At 45.6% G+C, this 25179-nt stretch overlaps 1 protein-coding gene across 4 annotated transcripts; it reads left to right on the forward strand.

Moving 5' to 3' along the window:
* On the forward strand, window positions 1-24413 carry POLL (DNA polymerase lambda). Of its 4 annotated transcripts, none has more exons than XM_040435772.1 (9): window positions 1-51; window positions 2585-2704; window positions 6296-6593; window positions 9427-9592; window positions 12194-12529; window positions 13493-13666; window positions 13837-13965; window positions 23228-23396; window positions 23735-24413. In XM_040435772.1, the coding sequence occupies exons 2-9, from the start codon at window positions 2596-2598 to the stop codon at window positions 24094-24096; spliced, it is 1743 nt and encodes a 580-aa protein (XP_040291706.1). In that variant the 5' UTR covers window positions 1-51; window positions 2585-2595; the 3' UTR covers window positions 24097-24413. The 4 variants fall into 4 exon arrangements, with proteins under 4 accessions (XP_040291706.1, XP_040291709.1, XP_040291708.1 ...); XM_040435775.1 differs by having other exon boundaries at window positions 12212-12529; XM_040435774.1 differs by having other exon boundaries at window positions 29-47.
* The last annotated feature ends 766 nt before the right edge of the window (window positions 24414-25179 follow it).

The raw sequence follows: 25179 nt of genomic DNA on the forward strand, positions 1-25179 counted from the left end.
CGGAAGCGGTAGTGACCTAGTTAAATAGCCGCTGCTGCCCCGGAGCTGTGAGTAAGACGTGATCCCGGGAATAATGTGAGCACAGGAGCAAGGGTTAATAGTGGTGTGGTGCTGCAGAGCATGCTGGGAGTTGTAGTGCCGTAAAGAAAAGAGTAAATACTGTAACACTGTATGCAAGTAGAATCATCACTCTGTAGGACATGCTGGGACTTGTGTTACCACAGGCTTCCTAGCATAATGCAGCCTAAGGGCTCATGCACATGAACGTATTTTATTTTTGCGTACGTTCTGTTCTTTTTTTTGCGGACTGTATGCGGATTGCGGAACCATTTAGGCTCCATTCACACGTCCGCAAATGGGTCCGCATCCGTTCCGCAATTTTGCGGAACGGGTGCGGACCCATTCATTTTCTATGGGGACGGAATGGATGCGGACAGCACACAGTGTGCTGTCAGCATCCGCATTTGCGGAGCGCGGCCTCGATCTTCAGGTCCGCAGCTCCGCAAAAGATAGAACATGTCCTATTCTTGTCCGCAGCTTGCCGGGCGGGTGTGAATGGAGCCCATGGGTCCTCAAAAAAAAACGGAAGTTACTCCATGTGCATTCTGTTTCCATACGTGCTCATGCACACGAACGTATATTCTTTCTGTATCCGTTCCGGGTTTTTCTGTGGACCGTATCTGGAACCATTCATTTCAATGGGTCCGCAAAAAAAAACCCGGAAGTTACTCCATGTGCATTCTGTTCCATACGTCTGCATGTCCATTCCGCAAAAAATAAAAATAGAATATTTCCTATTATTGTCCGCATTACGGACAAAGATAGGACTGTTCTATTAGGGGCCAGCTGTTCCGTTCCGCAAAATACAGAATGCACACAGATGTCATCCGTATTTCTTGTGGATACGTGTTTTGTGGACTGCAAAATACATACGGTCGTGTGCATGAGCCCTAATAAGGCTATATTCACACAGCCGTATCCGTTTAGCGCCTATCTGCAAAATGTGGAAACTGGCTGTTGTCAAAATGCCTATTCTTGTCCGCAGAACGGACTAACATAGAACACGTAGTTTGCAGCACGGACACACAGATGTAGACATCGCACAAATGACACCCGGCGGAAGGACAGACTACCGGAGTTACATATCCAGCATAGCCGGACGCCGCCAGATCGCCATTCTGCAATCCAGCAGATTTCCGCCATAAATGCCGACCTTCTGCCAGTGAAATATCGCTGCATGTTCTGCTGGAACAGACTACCGGGTCTACAAAACGGATTTGAACCTAGCCTTAGGGCTCATGCAATTGCGGATCTGCAAAACACGTCCGCGTGTGTAACGCATTTTGCGGAACGGAACTTCCAGCCTCTAGTAGAGCAGTCCTTTCCTTGTGTGTAAAACGGACAAGAATAGGACATGTTGTATTTTTTTTGCGGGGCAGACATACGGAGACGGACAGTACTCGATGCGCTGTCCCCATCTTTTGCAGCCCCATTGAATTGAATAGGTCCACATCCGATCCCCAAAAAATGGATGCGGACCAAAAATACAGGAGGAAAAAGTGTCTTGTCATTTCTTAAAGAGACATTAATACTGATGACCTATCCTCAGGACAGGTCATCAGTATCTGATGGGTGGGGTTCCGACACTCGGGGCCCCCCGCCGATCAGCTGTTCGAGAATGTAGCAGTGCTCGCTTTTCATAGGTCGAGTGGAGTGACGACATGTTCATCGGTCACACTGAAATGAATGGGGCTGAGCGCGATACAAGCACAGCCGTTATACAATGTAGGGCGCTGTGCCTGGTAAGCGGTGAGGAAGCCGCAGTGCTCTCAGGAGCACTGGTGCCTTCTCAAACAGCTGATCGGCGGGGGTCCGAGGTGTCGGACCCCCACCGATTAGATACTGATGACCTATTTACGGGGAGATAAGCCACTGACAGAACTGTCTGGCAGCGTCCTTCTCCGCTCTCCCCATAGCATACTTAGACAGGTATATGGGGAAGCTGGGGGGCGAGTCAGCTGTCGGTTGAACGGTCGTTCAGCTGACATCAATTGAATGTGTGTGGCCAGCTTAAAGGGGTTTTCCCATCACAGACAATGGGGGCATATCTCTAGGATATGCCCCCATTCTCTGATAGGTGCGGGTCCCACTGCCGGGAACCACACCTACAACGAGAACGGAGCAGGGAAAGGTGGTGGAGGGGGCGCACTGCGCAGCCGTCCTCCATTCATGTCTATGGGGCTGCCGAAAATTGCCGAGCGCTGGCTCGGCTATTTCCATCGTACCTATAGAAATGAATGGGAACTGTGGCTGCACAAGCGCAGTGCGCTCCCATTCACTTGTATGGGGAGAGCGCTTTGTGGTGTCCTCCAGCCACAGCTCTCCCCGCTCCGTTCTCGGTGTAGCGATATGCCCCCATTGTCTGTGATCGGAATACCCCTTTAAGCTACACTAGGAGATTTAACTGGGCCACTAGTTACTTACAGTGGCCATCAGGGCCACCTTTCCTGAGATAACAGATTTGATACATTCGGCCCAATGGTCTTTTTCATGGATATTGACATCACTATTGTTTCCCCTCTAGACTGTGTGTGGATGGAACCACGAGGGATTGTAAAGGCTTTCCCCAAAGTGAAACGGTCGAGAGAAAGCAGAGATGCAGCAGAGGACACAAAGAAGATCAAAGTAGATGTTGACGTTCAGGGTAAGCAAGTCACGATATCACATATCCTACAGAATAAGACTACATTAAAGGGGTTGTCCAGGTTCAGAGCTGAACCCGGACTTATCCCCATTTTCACCCAGGTAGCCCCCCTGACTTGAGCATCGGAACAGTTCATGCTCCGATGCTCTCCTTTGTCCTCCGCTAAATCGCGCAGGGCAAAGGCATTTTCTGGAGTTCCAGTGACATACCGGGCTCTCCTTAGGGCCGCCAGGCGGAGGCTTCCGCCCAGCAGTAAGCCCGGTAACATCACCGGCACTTATGAGCGGGCTTTAGCGCTGCCCTAATATGTAAAACGTCTAGGTCCCATCCATCAGAGCCGGTGACGTCACCGAACACACTGCTGGAAGCCTCCACCCGGCAGTGTCTTATTGTAAATAAAAGAACCCTTGCCCTGCGCGATCCAGCGCAGGGCAAAGGAGAGCATGGGAGCATGAAATGCTCCTATGCTTACATTAGGAGGGGGGGGGGGGGGGCTGCCTGAGTGAAATTATGGGTATGTCTGGGTTCAACTCTGAACTCGGACAACCCCTGTAACCCCTTAATTCCGGACAACCCTCTGAACCCGGACAACCCTACTGTATTTTCAGTCAACGTCCGTTCCACATTATTTGCGGATCACACGTGGACCCTCTAATTTTTTATGGCAGCACAAAAAATGCGGGCAGCACACAGATGTCATCCTTGTACTGTCCACATCCAGGTGGCCATGCTGCAAATTATAGAACATGGCCTATTGTCCGTTTTGCAGACAAGAATAGGCATTTATACAATGAAGCCAACGAAAAGTGCGGGATACACACAAACTGCTTCTGTATTTTGCGGATCCGTGACCAAGCCTGTGAAGGGAAGCAAAATTACCTGGTGACCACTACTCAGGGACCAACCCCATGGGTCTCTGCATTTAAACTTCTAGTACGGATGGAGGTCACACGTTAGTCAGAGTTTGACGACCTCTTATAGACATATGGTCTTTATAGTTTAAAATTTAAAGGAGTTTTCCGAGACTTTACACTGATAACGGATAAGTCATCAGTATCTGATCAGTGGGGGTCCGACATCCAGGACCCCGGCCGATCAGTAGCGCCGCTGCCTTCTCCGTGCTCACCAAGCACTACACCATACATTGTATAGCGGCTGTGCTCGGTATCGCGCCCAGCCCCATTCACTTCTATGGGTCTGAGCTGCACCCAGGCCACGTGACACATGAACGTGTTTAATTCTAAGTTATATCTTACAGAGAGTTTTCAGAATTTCTCTCCATAAGAGATGATATCATGAGTCTCCAACATCCATTGTACGAATATTACTATGCTTGTCATCTGCCGTACATTGGGCCAGATTTATCATTAGCTCAAGTCAGCATAATGGAGGGAAAAAGTTGCAAATTTTTGCGCAATCGCTTAAACTGCGCAAAAAGTTGCGACTTTTTTCTGCTCTGCACTATGCTCGCCAATTTTCTGAAAGTGGGGGTGTTTTCTTATGTAAATTAATCTCTAGACAGATTTACTATTTCGACTATTTAAAAAGTCGCTAAAAAGTCGCAAATAAATTCGCAATTTCACTCCAGTGAGGACCATGCTTATTTTATGAGACTTTTTAATAGAACATGCAACTTTTTCGTAAAGACGTGCGACTTTTTCGTAAAGACGTGCGACTTTTGTAATGCTGCTTACTGACGGATAAACTGCTACCGTCAAACCACATTTATTACACTCTTAAAGGGCCGATCATAAATCTGACTTGGCTAAAACTGACTTTAGCCATATGTGAGAGTGGAGTGAGCTGTCAGAGTAATGATAAATCTGGCCCATTGTCTTTTTCGATGTGCCCTTTTTGTTTCCCATGATCCTGCAGCTGGCTGTACTGTAACATAAACTTACATATGAATCAATATACACTGCTCAAAAAAATAAAGGGAACACAAAAATAACACATCCTAGATCTGAATTAATTAAATATTCTTCTGAAATACTTTGTTCTTTACATAGTTGAATGTGCTGACAACAAAATCACTCAAAAATTAAAAAATTGAAATCAAATTTTTCAACCCATGGAGGTCTGGATTTGGAGTCACACTCAAAATTAAAGTGGAAAAACACACTACAGGCTGATCCAACTTTGATGTAATGTCCTTAAAACAAGTCAAAATGAGGCTCAGTAGTGTATGTGGCCTCCACGTGCCTGTATGACCTCCCTACAACGCCTGTGCATGCTCCTGATGAGGTGGCGGACGGTCTCCTGAGGGATCTCCTCCCAGACCTGGACTAAAGCATCTGCCAACTCCTGGACAGTCTGTGGTGCAACGTGACGTTGGTGGATAGAGCGAGACATGATGTCCCAGATGTGCTCAATTGGATTCAGGTCTGGGGAACGGGCGGGCCAGTCCATAGCATCAATGCCTTCGTCTTGTAGGAACTGCTGACACACTTCAGCCACATGAGGTCTAGCATTGTCTTGCATTAGGAGGAACCCAGGGCCAACCGCACCAGCATATGGTCTCACAAGGGGTCTGAGGATCTCATCTCTGTACCTAATGGCAGTCAGGCTACCTCTGGCGAGCACATGGAGGGCTGTGCGGCCCTCCAAAGAAATGCCACCCCACACCATTACTGACCCAATGCCAAACCGGTCATGCTGGAGGATGTTGCAGGCAGCAGAACGTTCTCCACGGCGTCTCCAGACTCTGTCACGTCTGTCACATGTGCTCAGTGTGAACCTGCTTTCATCTGTGAAGAGCACAGGGCGCCAGTGGCGAATTTGCCAATCTTGGTGTTCTCTGGCAAATGCCAAACGTCCTGCACGGTGTTGGGCTGTAAGCACAACCCCCACCTGTGGACGTCGGGCCCTCATATGACCCTCATGGAGTCTGTTTCTGACCGTTTGAGCAGACACATGCACATTTGTGGCCTGCTGGAGGTCATTTTGCAGGGTTCTGGCAGTGCTCCTCCTGTTCCTCCTTGCACAAAGGTGGAGGTAGCGGTCCTGCTGCTGGGTTGTTGCCCTCCTACGGCCTCCTCCAGGTCTCCTGATGTACTGGCCTGTCTCCTGGTAGCGCCTCCATGCTCTGGACACTACGCTGACAGACACAGCAAACCTTCTTGCCACAGCTCGCATTGATGTGCCATCCTGGATAAGCTGCACTACCTGAGCCACTTGTGTGGGTTGTAGACTCCATCTCATGCTACCACTAGAGTGAAAGCACCGCCAACATTCAAAAGTGACCAAAACATCAGCCAGGAAGCATAGGAACTGAGAAGTGGTCTGTGGTCACCACCTGCAGAACCACTCCTTTATTGGGGGTGTCTTGCTAATTGCCTATAATTTCCACCTGTTGTCTGTCCCATTTGCACAACAGCATGTGAAATTGATTGTCACTCAGTGTTGCTTCCTAAGTGGACAGTTTGATTTCACAGAAGTGTGATTGACTTGGAGTTACATTGTGTTGTTTAAGTGTTCCCTTTATTTTTTTGAGCAGTGTAGATCAACACTGCGCCAATAGCCAGAACCAGATGGACTTGTGTCCTTACTGGACATTTTATTATGTGATCATTTATTATTCGACCTGTATAGGAAAATGTTTTGCTGGAGTCCATGCTCACGTTCTCCCAGCCGGGATCGGCCAGGTCAGATCAGGAATATTTCAGAAGCAGATCATTCAGAATGGTGGCCAGGTTTACAGCCAGTTGTGCCCGGAAGTGACACACATTATCGTGGATGATGGAATGGACTGTGACCGCGCCTTTCGCCTGTTGAAGTTGCAGCGTCTTCCAGCGTGTGTGCAGCTCGTGAAGTGCAGCTGGCTCAGCTTGTGTATTAAAGAAAAGCAGATCGTGAACACAGCGGGGTACAGCATCTTCATCCCTGAGAGGTATTCCCTACTATTACTACCTGATCGTTGTAGAAGGTTTGATTATATACTATATTCCCTACTATTACTACCTGATCATTGTAGAAGGTTTGATTATATACTATATTCCCTACTATTACTACCTGATCATTGTAGAAGGTTTGATTATATACTATATTCCCTACTATTACTACCTGATCATTGTAGAAGGTTTGATTTTACACAGTCAAACCTTATGTTCTTCTAGATATCCATTTATTTAAAGGCTATGGACACCTTTGGGGGCATTTTCTTACGTGTGTGTGCTTGTATTGTTGGCTAAAAAACATTTTGCCCACATGATTGTATTAAATATTTTTCTCATACATTGCAGGCTGCTCAGTCCCATTCAGTGTGAAATCCATCAGATGCTCAAGCCCCCAATCACTGCTGCCATCTCCGTAATAGTTATCTAAGCTCAGTTATGATCAGATCAAAGTGGACCAACTTTGTTTTGATCATAATTTCAACTTAGATGATCACTCCGGAAGGGCTGGAGACTGAGCGTCTGACAGATTTGACTGTGAACGGCAATCTGCAGCGTGTTTCCGCATTCAGGCGTTTGCAAGGTAACCCCATGACATCAGTCATGATGTCACAGGGATTCCCTCTGTGGAAGAGGCTTAAAAGCATGCAGAGAAGATGCGAACTGAATCTCCTCTGTATGCACTGATGACTGGTAACAGTGTTCTATGGGCTGTTACCATTACATCACTGTCATCAGGTGATCTATATATTGGGACAGCTGGGAACATATAGGGGCCCTAGCTAAATAGGGAATTCTTCCCTATTTAGTTATTCCACCAAGTGTGTATGACCTAATGAAAATCTCATACTTTCCTGATCCCTGCCACTCCGGTCCCTGACTTGTTTACTTTCAGCTGGACATGGTCACTTATGCTACTGCCGCCAGTGACTGGCTTCAGCAGTTTAGTGTCACCAAGCAGCACGTCACTGCTGGATCATGTGCTGCCTGGAGACAAATCACCGCTGAAGGAAGCCATTGGCTGCAGTGCAGCAGGCGACCATGTCCACACCCTGGTAAGAACAAGCCTGTGCCCAGATGATTTGACGAACAGGAGCCAGGGCGTAGGACTGGAACAATGGAGGGCTAGTCATTATGAGTCTTTCATTAGGTCATACACACTAGGGGGATTTTTTCCTGCTTATGACCGTTTGTCTCTAATTTTGACCTACAAAAAAAAGAGATAAAACATTTTAGCTACCAGATGTAAGGTAGCTATCCTATAAGTCAATGTTCGACCTATTAAAAAGAGTCCAGGAGCGTTGCCTGGCCTATAAGCCTCCTCATGCTGTTTAAGACGCTCTCCATATGGAGATATTGTATTCCTCAAATCCTGACTTAGGCCTCTCATCCAGTTAAGCCAGTACTCTCTGCTCTGCACTGATGAGGGGCAATCACCCCGAAACAGCAGTCTGCAGATGAGGTGCTGGCTTAGTTATTATCCAAGTCATGTCTCAAGGACTTTTTATAAGGTGGAACATTGACTTATAGGATAGCTGCCTTACATCTGGTGGCATAAGATGCAGAGCTTGTTAAGGTTCCATTCACACGTCTGCATCCGTTCCGCAATTTTGCAGAACGGGTGCAGACCCATTAATTTTCAATGGGGCCGGAATGTGCTGTCCGGATCCCCACTTCCTCTTCCGTGCTTCCGTTTCCGCAAAAAAATAGAACAGGTCCTATTTTTGTCCGCAATTGCAGACAAGATTAGGCATTTTCTATTATAGTGCTGGCGATGTGCAGTCCGCAAATTGCAGAATGCACAATCCTCAAAACACTTACGGAAGTGTGAATGGACCCTAAGAGCTCATTTACATAACTTTAGATTGCAGCATTCCAAAAAAGTGAAATTTTCCTGTGGTCATTAAGTCCCAAAATACCGCTGGTCATAAAACGGTTAGGCTACATATATTATCTATAATATGGGGAATGTGGTGTGGGGTATATAGAGTCTTTCTATAACTTCGATGTAGTCACATGTAGACAGGCAGTGTAGTGGGTTGTTGAAGCCTTCCCCAAAGTTCTTGAGATACAGCAGACTTTTGAGGGTCTAGTACTTAAAGATGGTTGTGCCATAAACTACTTTTCATGCTAAAGTTTATTTTCTAGTTCTCATTCATCCTTGGATAGTTTTTCTTTTTCTATGTTGACCTTGTTTTTGGTTTTCTCTTATCCCCCATGCTTGAATCCTACTTCCTGGTTTGTCATGTGACTGCTGTCCCATCATGCCTTAGGGCAGTGAGATGACAACAGCAGGACACGTGACACTAACCACACCCCTTGTTCTTACCGATGCCGCTTGTGTGTCCTACATTACAAGGCTCCAATACAGGACGTAACCCACAAGAACTGAAAATCAGATTTGTCACTGGGTGCAAAGGCAGGCGAAAAACTTTTGAAAAAGGCAGTTTTGATAAATGGTAGTAATTGAGGGAAGTGGTACAACAGTGATATCTGTTGGGCAGTGTACATTTATATTAGTGGCACACCCCCTTTAATCTTGGAGCGGATATAAATGAGTTTGTAGCTCTGCCTTGTAAATAGTGCCGTAATCTAGTTGTCACCTATAACTGCTATGTTAAGTATACCCGAGTTGGTAAATATTTCTGACTTCCTGAAAGCTGCATCCAGTTTTCCTAGAACTTGTCCCCGAGATCTCCTGTTATCACATTAGTCATGTTTCCCCCTGTACTCTGGTATGTCCCCTGTGGGCATAAAACCGCCGTGTCTGAAACTTCAATAGAGCCACAAATAAAGATGATTCTTAAAATGACTATAATTGTGCGGCAGGTACCTGGATGTGAAGGACAAGGTAGAGCCAGAACAAAGGGACGGGGATACTGCGATCGACAGGAAGCCAGATGATGAACGGCCACAAGCTACGACCAGCTGCCTACCAGCAGAAGTCCCTTCTGATGTCTCCAAGCTGAGTGATAGCAAAGACTTGAAAGTCCAGGTGAGGCTTACAGCGTCCTTCAGTGAGACCGCAGAACATTCACCCTTGAATTATTATGAAATGCATGGCAAACGAGGGACGCGGTCTATGCCAGTAAAGCCTCATTCACATGACTGTATTTATGCTCCGCATCCGATCTGCAGTTTTTGCAGGCGCAGACCTATTGATTTCAGTGGGGCAACGAAAAATGCGGACAGCACACCGTGAGCTGTCCGCATCCGTGTGTCCTTTCTGCAACTCCGCAAAAAAGATAGAACATCTCCTATTCATTGTTACAATGGGTCCGCAAAAAAAAAGGATGTAACACAGACGTCATCCATATTTGTTGTGGATCCACGTTTTGCGTACCACAAAATACATACGGTCATGTGATTGTGGAGAGTGTGCCAATGGTAAAGCAATATAATGGGCACTGGCAGTAAATAATGACACCTTGATATCTTACTAGGGGTCTCTGAGTTGAGAAAGGCTCCCCATTTACAGACCCCAGGGAACAGCTACACTTGCTCTGAAGGCTGATGCACGGGTAATTCTTTGTTTCCCCATTGGTGGCGCTGCAGGTCAGTGCATTAGATTACAGCAGATCACTGGGGGCCCCAGTGGGACATAAAGCGATCATTTTATGGTCAGTGGGCATGCTACTAACAAAAAAATGATTTCCAAAGAAGACCACTCCTTTAACCCCTTCCTGCCCTTCGACACAGTCATTGCATTGTACAGGTCATTGGCACCAGCCACTGTAAGGTTATGGGGGAGTAATAGTGCAGACTCAGGAGCTGTCCCTATGCCATCACTGTATTATGCAGCTAGCCCACCACTCTCACTGCCGGGATCTGAGGTTGCTCCGATTTCAGCAGTTTAACACCTTACACGCTGCTGCCAAGCTATTACAATTGTGTGGACCTCTAATGAGTTTCTGGTTTCTATGAAATGTACATTACATGCGCTGTATTGCATACACTTATGTATGGTAGTACAGTAGGATCGGTGTCACTCTGACAGAGCCTGTTGTTCAGGTAACACTTGGAGTACCCTAACAGCAGACTTTTTGTACAGACATCCTGGGGGTCCTTTTTAGGTCCCATGGACTTAATTCACACAGGGTCACCCACCGCCGATTAGGTTACCAAGTGATTAAAGGGTTAACCGACCTGTTTGATCTCATCCTGGTCAGTAGAGCAGGAGTTAGGCCGTGGTGAGACCGCTGAGCACCCTCTCCAGGATGGCATAATGACCACAGGTATTTCCTAATTGATGAACCCATACGTCCTCGCCGCGCAGTAGTGCAATGTCTAATAAAGCGCAATTATTTTGTTGGCCTATGGATTGATGGTTTGTACCTGCAAATGAAAAGACGTGTTCAAGACTTTGTACACACTCCCTGGTGAACAGCAGATATTAGGACACTCGGGAATTGATGGGCCCATGGCAAGCCAAGGGTGGGGTAAATAGGGGACTGTTGCCCAGAGGAACACACCCATATACCCGGAGCCAGCCATGTCTATGATGGTGAGATTTAAAGAGGACCTGTCGCCTCTCCTGACATGTCTGTTTTGGTAACTACGGTACTTGCATTCCCCATGTAATAACAACTCTGTGGCATCTCTTCTTATGTCTGTATGTTGTGCCGTTCTTCTGCTATTCTTTCTAGAAGGTTATGGATGTAGGTACAGATGGATGTTACCCGCTGGAGGGTGTCCCTGCACAGTCTGACCTTATTCAATTGGTGCTGCCAGTGTCAGACTGTGTAGGGTCACGCTCTCATACGGGAACTCTCATCTGTACCTTTATCCATAAACTTTTGGCAGGAATAAGAAAAGAATGGCGCAACATAGAATCATAAGAATAGATTCCCCCAGAATGGTTATTACATGAGTAAAGCAGGTAGTTACTACATCAGCCATGTCAGGAGAGGGGTCCTCATTGCTCAACTGGTGCAGCCACTAATGTGAATGCAGTCTAATTTGTGGTTGAAATATACCGTACATGTGTTTTTTTTTTATTGAAAATACTAGGTATAGTCTGAGAATTTTTAAAGGCAGTAAAGGATTTAAATGAATTTCTCGTCATACTTACCATTCTGTACCCTCTGTGTTCCAGTGCCACTGCCCCATCCTCTCTGCTGGACTTCATTTTTATGACTGCAGCGGTGACGTGCACATACACCGCACATGCTTGCTGAACCCAATTCATGGCTTTAGCGGTCTCATACCATATACCTCGGAAGCCAGTGATTGGCTGCAGCGGTCATGTGTAGCATGTGGGCACGGTATTGCTGCGGTCAAAACATGACATCATGGCTGTAGCTACAAGAAGCATCAGGGCCGTGGTGCAGGAACAGAAGGGGTTCGGGACGGCATGTATAATTATTTGTTTATTACTTTGATGCCTTTACTACCTATGCAAAAAAATACTAATTTAGACAAGCCCTATAACAAAAATGTGTCATAAGCGCAACGTAGGTTTTGTAGCAGCACACAGTATATAATTACATACATTGTGTGTACAGCACAGGCCTCACTACTGTACATTACACTGAAAGCATGAGTCCATACATTAGATTAGATGCAATACGCATGTGTTTTAATCCATAACATCAAGGACATTTTGTATGTGAAGGCCTGCGATGACGACGCCAGTGATGGAGAAGATGTTGGTGTGACACAAGGAGACCTGGAGGCTCTGATGTTTGGGGAGCAACTTTCAAAGAACAAAGATGGTGAAAAGACGACGGAAGGCAGTAAAACGGTGGCAGGAAAGTGGGTGTGCGCCCACTCATCTGAGAGTAAGAGGGAGAACCACAACCAGGTCATCACAGACAAGCTGGAGGTGTTGGCCAAGGCTTATTCAGTGCAAGGAGACCGATGGAGATCTCTGGGGTATTCAAAAGCCATCAATGCTCTGAAAAGTTACCATAAACCAGTGACATCTGCACAGGTAAATTATCCCAGCTGCCCTAGAATGCAGTGCACCACAATAAAGAATAATGCGCTATGGGGGAGATTTATCAAGACCGGCGTGTGTCCCCTGTGCTGGCAGAGGATGCACCTAATATATGGCGAGGTGCAGGCCTCGTCATATATTAGGTGCATCTTCCAGCAGTCCATGTGCCTAAACTGAATTCCGAGCCGCTGTAGATTTCAGTCTTCACTTACGACAGAAAACGGACGTAAAAGAAGATAAATGTGCCGGGACTGCCACATTCCCTTCTTAGGAAGTGGCGAGGGCAGTGTAGAAACCTGTGACCGAATTTTGTTGCGTCTCAGTGGCGTTTAAAAAAGTCACAAACCTGGGGTTTGCGACTTTTCTTTTTGCCTGAAATCTGGTGTAGGGAGATGATAAACACTCCCTCTCTACGAACATTATACATAAACTGTGAACAAATCCTATAAATCCTATAAATGATGATACTCCAAATCCTATAAATATATACTCCTATGTTACCCTGCACCTGATGGTGAATGTCATTAAGGCTCATGCACACGGCCGTAGTTTTAGTCCGCATGCGATCTGCAGTTTTTGCGGATCGTCTACAGACCCATTCACTTCAAAGGGGCCACAAAAGATGTGGACAGCACACGGGATGTTCATTCCGCGGCCCCACAAGAAATATATAACATGTACCATTCTCGACAAGGATAGGACATTTCTGATGGAGAAGAAAAAAATGGCGGCAGGCTCTCAACTGGTATCCGTGTTTTGCGGAATCCGCGATTTGCGGGTTTAAATAAAATGGCAAAGGCCGTGTACATTCGTCTAAGCCCTGACTAATAAGGATGACTACAGTATTAGGAGGGTGGATCTCATTAACCCCTGACTAATAATGATTACTAGGGTAATAGAGATTTTATGGTTTTTGGGAACAATTCCCATTGAATTTTATTACTGCCTGTCTTTTAGGATGCTGCTAAAATCCCTGGCATTGGGAAGAAGATGGCTGAGAAAATTGAAGAAATTTTGGACAGTGGACACTTGCGGAAAATTGACCATCTAAGCGACAATGTGGCCATTTTGGAAGTTTTCTCTAATATATGGGGAGCTGGTGTAAAGACAGCTCAAAGCTGGTACCAGCAGGTACGTAGTGCACTACAGTCTGTCACTTATGCTTCCAGTCTAAATGTATAAATTAACATTCTCATAGGTGCTAATGTCCATTGTGGTCGGCCCTGGGTTATTAAGGCTGTCATAGATATGGTACATGGTTCATCCAATCGGTGTCACTCATTATCAACGTTTATTTAAAGGGATTTCGAAGTCTCGATGACATCCGCACAAAGGCGAGCCTGACCACACAGCAGGCTATTGGCTTGAAACATTATGAAGACTTCCTAGACCGTATGCCCAGGGAGGAGGCTGGACAGATTGAAGAAACTGTAAGATTATCCTTCTTCCTTACTTTTTCTTGTCTTCCCGCTAATTGTTTCTCATCATCATTTTTAGCGGTTTGCCCTGTAGTTGTGTATGCACATATGACATATGAGCAGCACAATCTATGTCCGCCTCTAGGTCATATTGCCTCATTGACAACTTCAGTATTGATGTAGACAGCTCTGAATTTTCATCACAAAAGTAGTTTATAAAACTTAAAGGGAACCTGTCATCAATTTTATGCCGACCTTACTGAGGGCAGCATAACATAGTGACAGACATGTTGATTTTAGCAGTGTGTCGCTCATTAGCTAAAAGTAAGTGGCCTTGAAAAGAGTCAAATCTACCTGAGAAGAGTCCTGGTTATTCCTAATCTCCTGCTCTCTCACCCATCTGCTGATGATTGGCAGTTCTCTTAGACAGAAAGGGAGAAAACTAGGTAGAAGACTGTCAGTCATCAGCAGGTGGTCAGGAGAGCAGGACTTCATGAATAACCATAACTCTTCTCAGGTGGCCGTGACTCTTTTCCAGGCCCAGTCTGCAATGATTGTGATGTTGGTTCTCGGCAACCACTTACTTTTAACATATAAATGACAGACCGCTGAAATCAACTCACCTGTCTCTGCTTTAGAATAAAGTCAGCATAAAGTTGATGACAGGTTCCCTTTACGATTCATAGAAAACTTTGGGGGGGTTAGAATTTTTTGCAGTTTATTTTTCTATTTCGGCAGTACTATAGCACTGAAAATTAAATACCAAATATCCTCTCTCTGTCCACTTATAAGACCACTTATATAGATACATATTATCTTTCAGGTAATCCTCATGATAGTAATAGGTTTAGAATTTTGATGACTACTCTTTTGTACTTCAAGGAAGGGAGGACAGCACACCTAGTTTAGTGAGCAATGGGTGCACGTCTCTAGGGGAGTGGTAAGCTTCCCCACATGGATCAGATGATCGGCAAAAAGTAGACAAAAGTGGATGGAGACAGCACGTCCTCAAGTGAAGATTTATTCCAGATGCAATGTTTCGGCTATTAGAGCCTTTTTCAAGCATGAAACAGGCTCTAATAGCCGAAACGTCGCATCTGGAATAAATCTTCACTTGAGGACGTGCTGTCTCCATCCACTTTTGTCTACTTTTTGCTCTTTTGTACTCTTGATCGGCCTAGATAAAGATGCACAGAAGAGCATGGCATTGATTAATGTAATGTGTGATCCTCTGGGGAAAGAGCGCTATAATTGGCGTAAGGAGATTCATAGGCCATACATGCTCCTCTGGAATTCTGGGAAGAAAGGGATGCAAATGAGCTCTTAACAAGCTCTGCCTCCAGATGTAAGGTAGGTATCCTATAAGTCAATGTTCCACCCTTTAAATAGGCCTATTTAAAGAGCTAATTTGTCTAATGAGTCACACCCACCCCCATCCCCTGGCCGCAGTGATGGCCTGACTGAGTGAGTTAAGTGAGACTGTTTGGTTTGCTAAAAGTCTAAACAGAGAGGAAATTAAAGACTCTGGACAGGAAATGTCCACCAGTTTTTCAAAAAATAAAATAAAGAAAATGCATAGAAAAGTCACATAAAGACTGTTAAAGGGAATCTTTATGCTGCACTTAATTAGGACACCATGAAAATGGTGACAGATTCCCTTTAACAGCCTACATTTTGACTTCCCATCCAGAGTCTTTAGTTTCCTCTTTGTTTGAACTTGTAGCACACCAAGCAGTCTCACTTACCTCACTCAGTCAGATCCCTTTAGCTAAATTCTGGGCCACTTTTTGCCAAAATCTTATACTGAACAGCCCCAGCCTAAGCCGATGAGTGATGAATATTCATGAGCTCTTGATTTTCTCCACCCCTGACGCTAATTAATTTGGTAAAAAACTATCAATCAGTGACAGGGGGCAGAGAAAGCCAGAAGCTCATTAATATTAGGACTCGTTGGCATGGCAGCATAAACATGGCAGCATAAAACGGGTGACAGATTCCCTTTAGTATGTGCAAAATTTTATTTTGATGTAAGTGTCCCTTTACTGTACAAAGAAGCCTTGAACTTGCATAGCATCACGCATGAGAATGTGCATCAGGTCCAACTGCATTTGTGGACCTTTTCTCTAAAGTGTCGGAGCATGAACACGAAGTCTAGTTAGTTATCCTTTAAAGTATAAAAGCATACACCCTGACGTGTAGTTCATGTTAAGTGTCTAAGCAAGCGTAAGCTGCGCACAGTGAGGAGGTTACACATCAGGGTCTTAAATAGACCTTTCTTTTTCTCGGGGATGCAGTATCTTGTTTCCCCAGAAGATGCTGCAGAGTTGGCAAAACAAGTTGGGGTTGGGGTTCAGGGGAAAGAAAAATCAGGCAGTTGGTCGTCAACATGCCTGACCCTTTTGATCGAAAGCGAGATAGGCCACCACCAATGGCTTATTCCCCTCTCCATATTGAGCTGAGCATGCACGTGTATGAGGGGTTGGAAGGATTAGCTTTCAGCCTAACATGCACCCCAACAACAGCTGTCATATTTTTATGGCCAGCCTTATAGAACCTGGGGATCCCAGATTGTATAAGACCCTGGTACTTTAAACTGAATTTGCTTAAATTTCCAATCAATCGTGTTAGGCTACTTTCACACTAGTGTTTTGGCTTTCCGTTTGTGAGATCCGTTCAGGGCTCTCACAAGCGGTCCAAAACGGATCAGTTTTGCCCTAATGCATTTTGAATAGAAAATGATCCGCTCAGAATGCATCAGTTTGCCTCCGTTCCGTCTCCATTCCGCTCTGGAGGTGGACACCAAAACGCTGCTTGCAGCTTTTTGGTGTCCGTCTGACGAAACTGAGCCAAACGGATCTGTTTTCTATGACACGATCTGGCACAATAGAAAACGGATCCGTCCTCCATTGACTTTCAATGGTGTTCAAGACGGATCCGTCTTGGCTCTGTCAAAGATAATACAAACGGATCTGTTCTGAACGGATGCAGACGGTTGTATTATCTGAACGCTTCCGTCTGTGCAGATCCATGACGGATCCGCACCAAACGCGAGTGTGAAAGTAGCCTTAGACTTCTTTCATACCATGTTTGTCGGAGGTATACATTGGGAGTGTTCCCTGATATTTACCTTCAACATAATGTGGTATACAGTATGTTGACCACTGGCCACAGTATAAATACATACGATATGTGTATATTTTGTGTTAGCCCTCTGTGTAGGAAAGCTCAGACTTGTATGCTTTTCTAACGGTGCTATATGCGGCCACATACTGCCCGACAAAGGTCAACATGACGCTCTTTTGCCTCCATCAGAAGAATGGGAGCTTTCACAACATGTATGCTGAAAGTGTTCACCCAAACACGGTGTGAACATAGCCTTAAAGGGGTATTCTCATCTTGCTAAATCATCCTGAGCTGCAGTTACGGCAGAAATCACTTCCTGGTTTGAGGCTTCTAAAGCTGGGCGGGCTTAGAAAGCTAGAGTGAAGGCCGGCGAAACCTCCTTATTACCTCACACCGAGAGCTCGTTCATGTGGATAGTATGATAGTATTGTGCCCAGCGTCCCTGCAATAAATCACATTGTGCCCAGCTTCCCTAAACTAAATTACATTGGCCCCAGCGTCCCTGCAATAAATTACATTGGCCCCAGCGTCCCTGCAATAAATTACATTGGCCCCAGCTTCCCTAAACTAAATTACATTGGCCCCAGCGTCCCTGCTCTATATATTTTACCCCCTTTGATAGTTCTAATAAATAAAATCGTTGGTGGATAAGTGGTTGAGATTCTCCTGGCACTTACATATGCTGTCTGTGGACCTCCTCGGTACTGCCGCTCGCTCCTATGGGCACATCCTCTCTCTCTCTCCGACGCTCGCCTGGAAGGCCGCGCTGCATACAGAGCAAGCGGCTCTGTATCAGACACGGCAGAGAAGAAATTAGATCGGCGCATGCACGGCTAGCGTGCGCGTTCCTGTGAGACTGGCTGGCCGTCTGGGTGAACAGTAAGTGCGGTCTGCGCAAGCGCGGCCAATAGATGCGGCCGTGGAGCGCTGGCCGTATCTATGGGTTTCCAAATGTAAACTATGCTGTAAGAAAGAAATAATCTTTCAGAATGGCTGCATTATAAATAATAGAACCTAATTGCAAAAATAGTCTATGGCACTAGGGGATTTTTTTTAGCTATGATCTTAAAGATGAGAATACCCCTTTAAAGTGGTCGTTCCAAATGTCAGAGGGAGTACACAGTGCACCATATATTACATGGTTGTCCATTGACTTCAATGGGTTGTGTGTGACGCTACATTTCCTCTGCACTGTGCTCCCCAGCAGCTTCTTCCGGTAATCGTGGTTGATTCCTGGGGTCCCAGAGACCTTCTCATCGGGGCTAGGTGGGTCTCCTTTCCGATCCCCTTCTGCTGACAGCCTGAATTGAGCTGTATATATTCAGTGTTTGACTGCTCCACCAGGCAGCATTGGAGCTTAGAGCAAGACGTCCATGAGACGATATGAGATGTATTTAAATGAGTTAGAGTCCAGCTTTCATATTTTCCAGCGCAGGTTAGGAGAAGAAGCGATGTCACCGGTTGCTGTGGGCTCCGCTTCTTGCCTGCACGGGTTCCTACACATGAAGCCTGTTACGTGTTTCGTTCTGGTGACCAAGAATGCACCTCAATACCACCAAGGTGCAGCGACTACAAAGCCTAGAATGCAGCCAGGAAATAATAGATGGCTGCATTGTCACTTTGTTCCTAAATAGCTGGCAATGTATGAACACATTCCTGGGCTTTTTTTTTGCCAAGGCTAAAGTTGATTAAAATAAGGTTAAAAACTACATGTGAGATCTTTTACTGCTGGGAATGGAACCAGAAGACATGATCAAGCTGTGCAGATAAACTCCGCTTTACTCCAGCCTTTGTTTTCTGGGTATTTGTGCCTTTAGCCTCTGAAATTTCTTTCTCTCCTATTATGCGGTCACAACATTAATATATTCTGTTAAGAAAAGGTTTTCTCTCCCACAAGCTTCTATAAGAACACGGCTCTTTGTGATGATCATCAGGACACACTATTTCAAAGACAGTCTGTTGGAGAAAATGAAAGGCAGCAGAGTCCGAATGTCGGTGGTGAGTGACAGGATCCCTCGGGGTGGGTTGGAACGAGGCGCTTTATGTTACACCTGCATACCCCCATCACCGTGGAAGCATCGGTCATTGCGACGCTGTCACTCAGCCACACAGCCTGACCTCAAAGAATGTGCACCAAACCGGACCCCACTGAGAAACTTGTTCCCATGCGTATGATTAAAGGCCAAAGGCTGACTCCCCCATTCGCCACCCCTCCTTTTTTTGTTCAAACACGGTTGTCACGTAAAAGATTTTCAAGAATGACTTTCCAATTTCAAGTACCTTTTTTCTCTCCTCCCCGTCTTTTGAAAAGTCAGCCAGGTTGTTGTGGCTGCTGTTGGAGGAGGACCCCGGCCCTATTGTTGTTGTTGATTGGATTACTCGTCCTGGGTCTCTGGGCCCCCGTGGGTGCTACTCAGGAGAAAGAAGGGATTAAGGGATTAGCCACTGTCCTCGCTGTATGTCACATCAAGATCTTGGGGGGGGCTTTGCACTCAATTGCAGTGTAGCAGGTCTTCAGAAATCTTCATTAAAAAGAGACAAAATATGCATTAGAAAAGAGCGGTGACCTTCTTAAGCATGTCACCGGCACACAAGACAGAATTAATGGGTTTATTCTGCTAATGAAAGATGATCCTTAATTGTTATGAGGAGATAAAGAGGAAGACAACACAGAAGAGGCAATATCGGGGGACTACAGACCCTTCAGGGTGTCACATCTGGGAAACTTCTTCCACACATGTCACTGTCTATTCACCCATCAGCATTTCTTTGAGGGCTATTCTTCACCGCTGGCCATTGTAAAATAAAACGTTACTGGTGTCCAAATCCTTTCGAGGAAGCTAGTCAGCAGAACACTGTCACTGTTGATGGGTGCCTCTATGTAATTACAATATAGGATCCTGCAGACTGGCAGATTCCATTAATCTGGCTGCCGATAGTCTGCAAATATTACTAATCTATGTACACAAGGTAAAGAAATTGTCCCTTGACGTTACCCATTATCGAGAAGGGCTTGAAATGTACACTTCTCAACATTGAAATAGCAACTTCAAGAAGGATAGCCCATAAGGTTATGCACATCAAGAAAGTAGTAGGTGTCGCTAAGATCTGCAAGTGATCGAATATTTAAGCACATAGCTCCAATCGGTGGATTGTGGTAGGGGCATAAATGCCAGATTAAAAGCAAAGTTTGTTAGATCGGATCAAGTCGTGTGGGATGATTGTACGATGCCTCCTGTTTGTTGATGTGCCAGTCATCACCACTTGTCACAAACTGAGAGGGACAGAATTCTTGATCTGAGAGATCTTGGTTTATCATTCCGGCAGGCCACTGCACTCCTAGGCCGAGATGTCAGCACTGTTCAGTGTTGTGTGTCCCGGTGGTTGGAAGAACGACAACGAACTGGATTGACATCGAGAGGTGCACAGAAGAGAACCTCTGCACGGACAGATTGTCTGAATAGAAGAATTCAGGGCGGCAACCGCGTCTACACAAACCATCAGAAGGCATTTCACGACACTGGGCTATGAGCCAGACATCCAGCTAAAGGTGTTCCACTGACCTCACCACCGCTGTCAAAGGCAATGGAGGCTTTTGTCTCAGACACAATGATAACCGAAGATTGGTCTGGAAACCACATGGGCAAAGCCATGAAGTGGCCCTAACAAGGGAATGTCACAGCGGTCCTACTCCTAGGATTATGGTGTGGGATGGCATAGAGTACAGTAGCCAGACTCCTCTAGTATTCATTTCATTCATCATAGATCCGTCGATTTGTTAACATTTTTTGTAGTTAATGCTGTTTCCATAGGAATACGAAGTGGACGTTGGTACTGGCTGGTACCTTAGTACCAAGGCCCATTTCGGAATACTGTTTTGGAGCCAATACAGTTTAATGCTGTATGGAAACAGCATTAAAAACGAAGTTTTTGAACGAATCAACTTCGGATCTATGATCTAAAGGTCGATTCGCTCATGTCAACTGGCTACCATGGCCAGCGGTGTCTCTTGATGACTTGTGTGCCCAAGTGCATTCAGCATGGCAGAACATTCCTCAGACAACCATTAATAACCTAATCGATAGCATGCCGAGGCACGTAAGTGCAATGTGTTTCTGATGATTTGAATATTTTTGTTTCCATTTGCAATTTCAGTGTTAACTGTATATTGCTCCATAGAACGGCATCCTGTTCGTCACATATATGGTTAATGGCTGGAATTTGATAACGCCTCCCCATGTACAGTTATCAGTGACTGACAGCTATTTCTGTATACACACTTACACAGAGAATGCTATCAATCACTGATAACACCTACCCTGTGTACATCTATCAGTGACTGACAGCTATCGCTGTATACACACTTACACAGAGAATGCCATCACTGATAACACCTCCCCCGTGTACATCTATCAGTGACTGACAGCTATCGCTGTATACACACTTACACAGAGAATGCTATCAATCACTGATAACACCTGTCCTGTGTACAACTATCAGTGACTGACACCTATCTATCTAAACACTTACACAGAGAATGCTATCAATCACTGATAACCAGTGATGGCCAGTTCGCAGTGTTCGCCAACGAACACATGCGGGCTGACATCTTAACTCACAAGTCCGGCTATGCACAGGTAAGCCCTTACCTGTGCCTGTGTCGGGAGCCGGTCTGAAATCAAATGCGGTCACCGGGAGCAGGCAGTTCTGAGAACAGCCGCCGGGGGGTCAGTGACTGACAGCTATCTCGGTATACACACTTACACAGAGAATGCCATCAATCACTGATAACACCTGCCCTGTGTACAACTATCAGTGACTGACAGCTATCTCAGTATACACACTTACACAGAGAATGCTATCAGTTGCAGTCGCTCATTCTCATACTGTGGAGGTGATCGGTGAATGTAAACGAGCAGCCAGTTGTTGGGGAGGAATCAATCACTGATAACACCTGCCCTGTGTACAGCTATCAGTGACTGACAGCTATCTCGGTATACACACTTACACAGAGAATGCCATCAATCACTGATAACACCTGCCCTGTGTACAACTATCAGTGACTGACAGCTATCTCAGTATACACACTTACACAGAGAATGCTATCAGTTGCAGTCGCTCATTCTCATACTGTGGAGGTGATCGGTGAATGTAAATACAGCGATAGACCCCCTCTGAACGAGCAGCCAGTTGTTGGGGAGGAATCAATCACTGATAACACTACCCATGTGAACAATGGAAGAGAGATCTGCTTTGTGAACTCTGGCAGTCTGTTCTGGCAGGGGAACAGACTGCCGGAGTTCCTTGTATACGGCATAGCTGGATACCAATGTGCACCGCCGGATCCTCATTCACTATAATGGGATCCGGCAGGGATATATGTCGGCTTTCGGCCGGACAAAAAATGCTGCATGTAGTATTTTTTGTCTGGCCAAAAGCCAGCATACAGTGACCGAACAGAGTGCCAGAGTTAAAAATGCAGATTTAAACCCGGCCTTACTGAATGCCAGCTCCTGCTTGGTAACATGCTGTCTGCAGATTGTACTGCATTTCGTGGTAATAGTCCCCTTTTTAAACTGCTTAGAATGCTGCATAATTATTCCTACTACTTCCTGCTCCCTCTCAACAGGGACATGTGATCGCTGCAGCAGTGACGTGTTGGTCACCACTACAACCAGTGACTGGATGCAGCTGCCACATGTCCTTGTCCAAATAGAGCCGGAAGAGAAAAGACCGGCAGGGGACCCAGGACGCATCGGAATACGAACAGCACTGGGATCAGTAAGGGGATACTTTTTTTTTAAAGTTTACAGCATTTTCAAGCCGTTTAAAAAAATATGTGTCTGGACAACCCTTTAATAATCTAGATCAGTGATGGCTAACCTCCGGCACTCCAGCTGTGGTGAAACTACGACTCCCAGCATGCTCCATTCATTTCTATGGAGTTCTGTGAACAGCCAAGCAAGTGTTCATCTTGGGAGTCGTAGTTTTACCATTGCCGGAGGTTAGCCATCTCAGATCTAGATCATCGTTTCATACTGCTGCTTAGCATTTTATCTTGAGATGCCCTTCTACTTTTCTGTATTCTTCTGTGCAGTAATCCAGTAACTGCCTGGTCCTGGAGTTTCACTATAATTTATATTTTTTTCAGGTTAGAAAAGCTGCTAAAGCGATAAACCCAGAGCTGGTGTGCATGGCCTGTGGCTCCTACCGGCGCCAGAAATCGACGTGTGGTGATGTTGATGTATTAATTACGCATGCTGATGGCAAGTCTCATAAAGGAGTGTTCAGCAAACTGATTGACAGCCTCAAATTGCAAGGTAAGAAAATCCTTACAGATGAGAAAAAACATATATAACCCAGCTTTAAACACAAGTCTGTATCACAAATCAAATCCCAACTATAGTGCAAACTGCTGTGATTAGTCTAAAAAACAGGAACCCGCACCCCTGGAATCCATGACCGAGAGCCCTGTAATTTCCATGCGTTAATCATACCGTGCCACGTTTTTAGAAGTCCTACACACCAATCATTTCTGGATCTTTTTTCATCTGCCGTCATGGACATCACAGAATAAAGATAAATTGCCTTTCCTAATTAAAGCTAGCAGCCGCACATTTGATGTTACTTCCCTTGCTTTTGTGTGTATTCCGTCCAGGTTTCCTAACTGATGATTTGGTGAGCCACGAGGAGAGCGGAAATCAGAAGAAGTATATGGGAGTATGTCGCTTACCAGGGCCAGGGCGGAGGCACCGGAGACTGGATGTCATCATTGTGCCTTATGGGGAGTTTGCCTGCGCTCTCTTATATTTCACGGGTTCCGCTCACTTTAATCGCTCCATGCGAGCTCTTGCAAAGACCAAGAGCATGAGTCTCTCTGAGCATTCCCTCAACAAGGATGTGGTGCGTAATGGAAGCCTGAAGGTTAACGCCGGATACCCTCTGCCAACACCAACCGAGAGTCACGTGTTTGAGATCCTCGGACTTCCCTTCAGAGAGCCACACGAAAGAGATTGGTAGCTTTATCAATAACTTTAAGGAAAGATTATGTGACATTTGATATACAAATAACTTGCCTTTTCAATCATTCATTGAATCATGTGAATTAGAAAGCTGTATAAGGCATGTCTGTAGCGCCTACTGCTACATGGTCGCCCATTGATTTAATAATATGGTACATCATACAAAGCCCCTGTTAAAGGGGTATTCCGCTTTGGATCATCTCTATTGGCTAAGGCCCCTTTACATCGCTCAATTGAGCAGACGATTGTCTGGAAGGAAGCGTTCTTTCCTGGCAATTGTCTACTCGTCAGTAGAGGAGGAAGCTGCATTTACATGTAGTGTATTACTGTAGTGCAGCGGCGTCATAGCAACCAATGACGCCGTGCGCTCCTGCTCTGAACAGGAATCCAGCCCGGCATACCACGGACCGCTCTCGGCCACGGAACGCGGCCGTGTGCATTCGGCCTAAGGGTCCATTCACACGTCCGTAATTTGGATCCGCATTCGTTCCGCAATTTGCGGACCCATTCACTTTCAATGGGGCTGGAAAGGATGCAAATCCACATTTCCTGGATCCGCATCCGCATTTTCGGGATCCGCATCCGTTTTTTCGGGATCCGCAATTTCGTTCCTGAAAAAAATAGAACATGTCCTATTCTTGTCCGCAATTGCGGACCAGAAAAGGCATTTTCTATTATAGTGTCTGTGATGTGCGGATCTGCAAATTGCGGATCGCACACTGCAGGTGTCCGTGTTTTGCGGATCCGCAAAACACTTACGGACGTGTGAATGGACCCTTAATGTGAGCTTCTAAAAAGCACGTCCCTCTGATATCCATAAGGTCAGAGGTTGTCCTCACTAGACTTCCCTGTTATTTATTCTCATCATTGAAAATGATTGACCGTGTTATATGAAGTAACCATGAAGATGAAGGACTTACAGTAGTCTGCAGTCAGATGCCCAATAGACTTTAACAGACTACTGTAAAAGACAGCGAGACATAGAAGGATACAATTATTGACTCTTTTTAAATCCTATACAGGGTTATCCTACGGTGTCAATGGCTGCCATATGACAGATTTTATTGCACATTATTTTCGT

The sequence above is a fragment of the Bufo bufo genome, chromosome 6 (assembly GCF_905171765.1).
Source record: "Bufo bufo chromosome 6, aBufBuf1.1, whole genome shotgun sequence".
Taxonomy (NCBI): Eukaryota; Metazoa; Chordata; class Amphibia; order Anura; family Bufonidae; genus Bufo; species Bufo bufo.

Coding starts and splice junctions, on each gene's coding strand:
- POLL (XM_040435772.1), top strand. CDS start 2,596: ATGGAACCACGAGGGATTGTAAAGGCTTTCCCCAAAGTGAAACGGTCG. Junction 12,530..13,492: donor AACCAGTGACATCTGCACAG/GTAAATTATCCC, acceptor CCTGTCTTTTAG/GATGCTGCTAAAATCCCTGG. Junction 13,667..13,836: donor CTCAAAGCTGGTACCAGCAG/GTACGTAGTGCA, acceptor GTTTATTTAAAG/GGATTTCGAAGTCTCGATGA.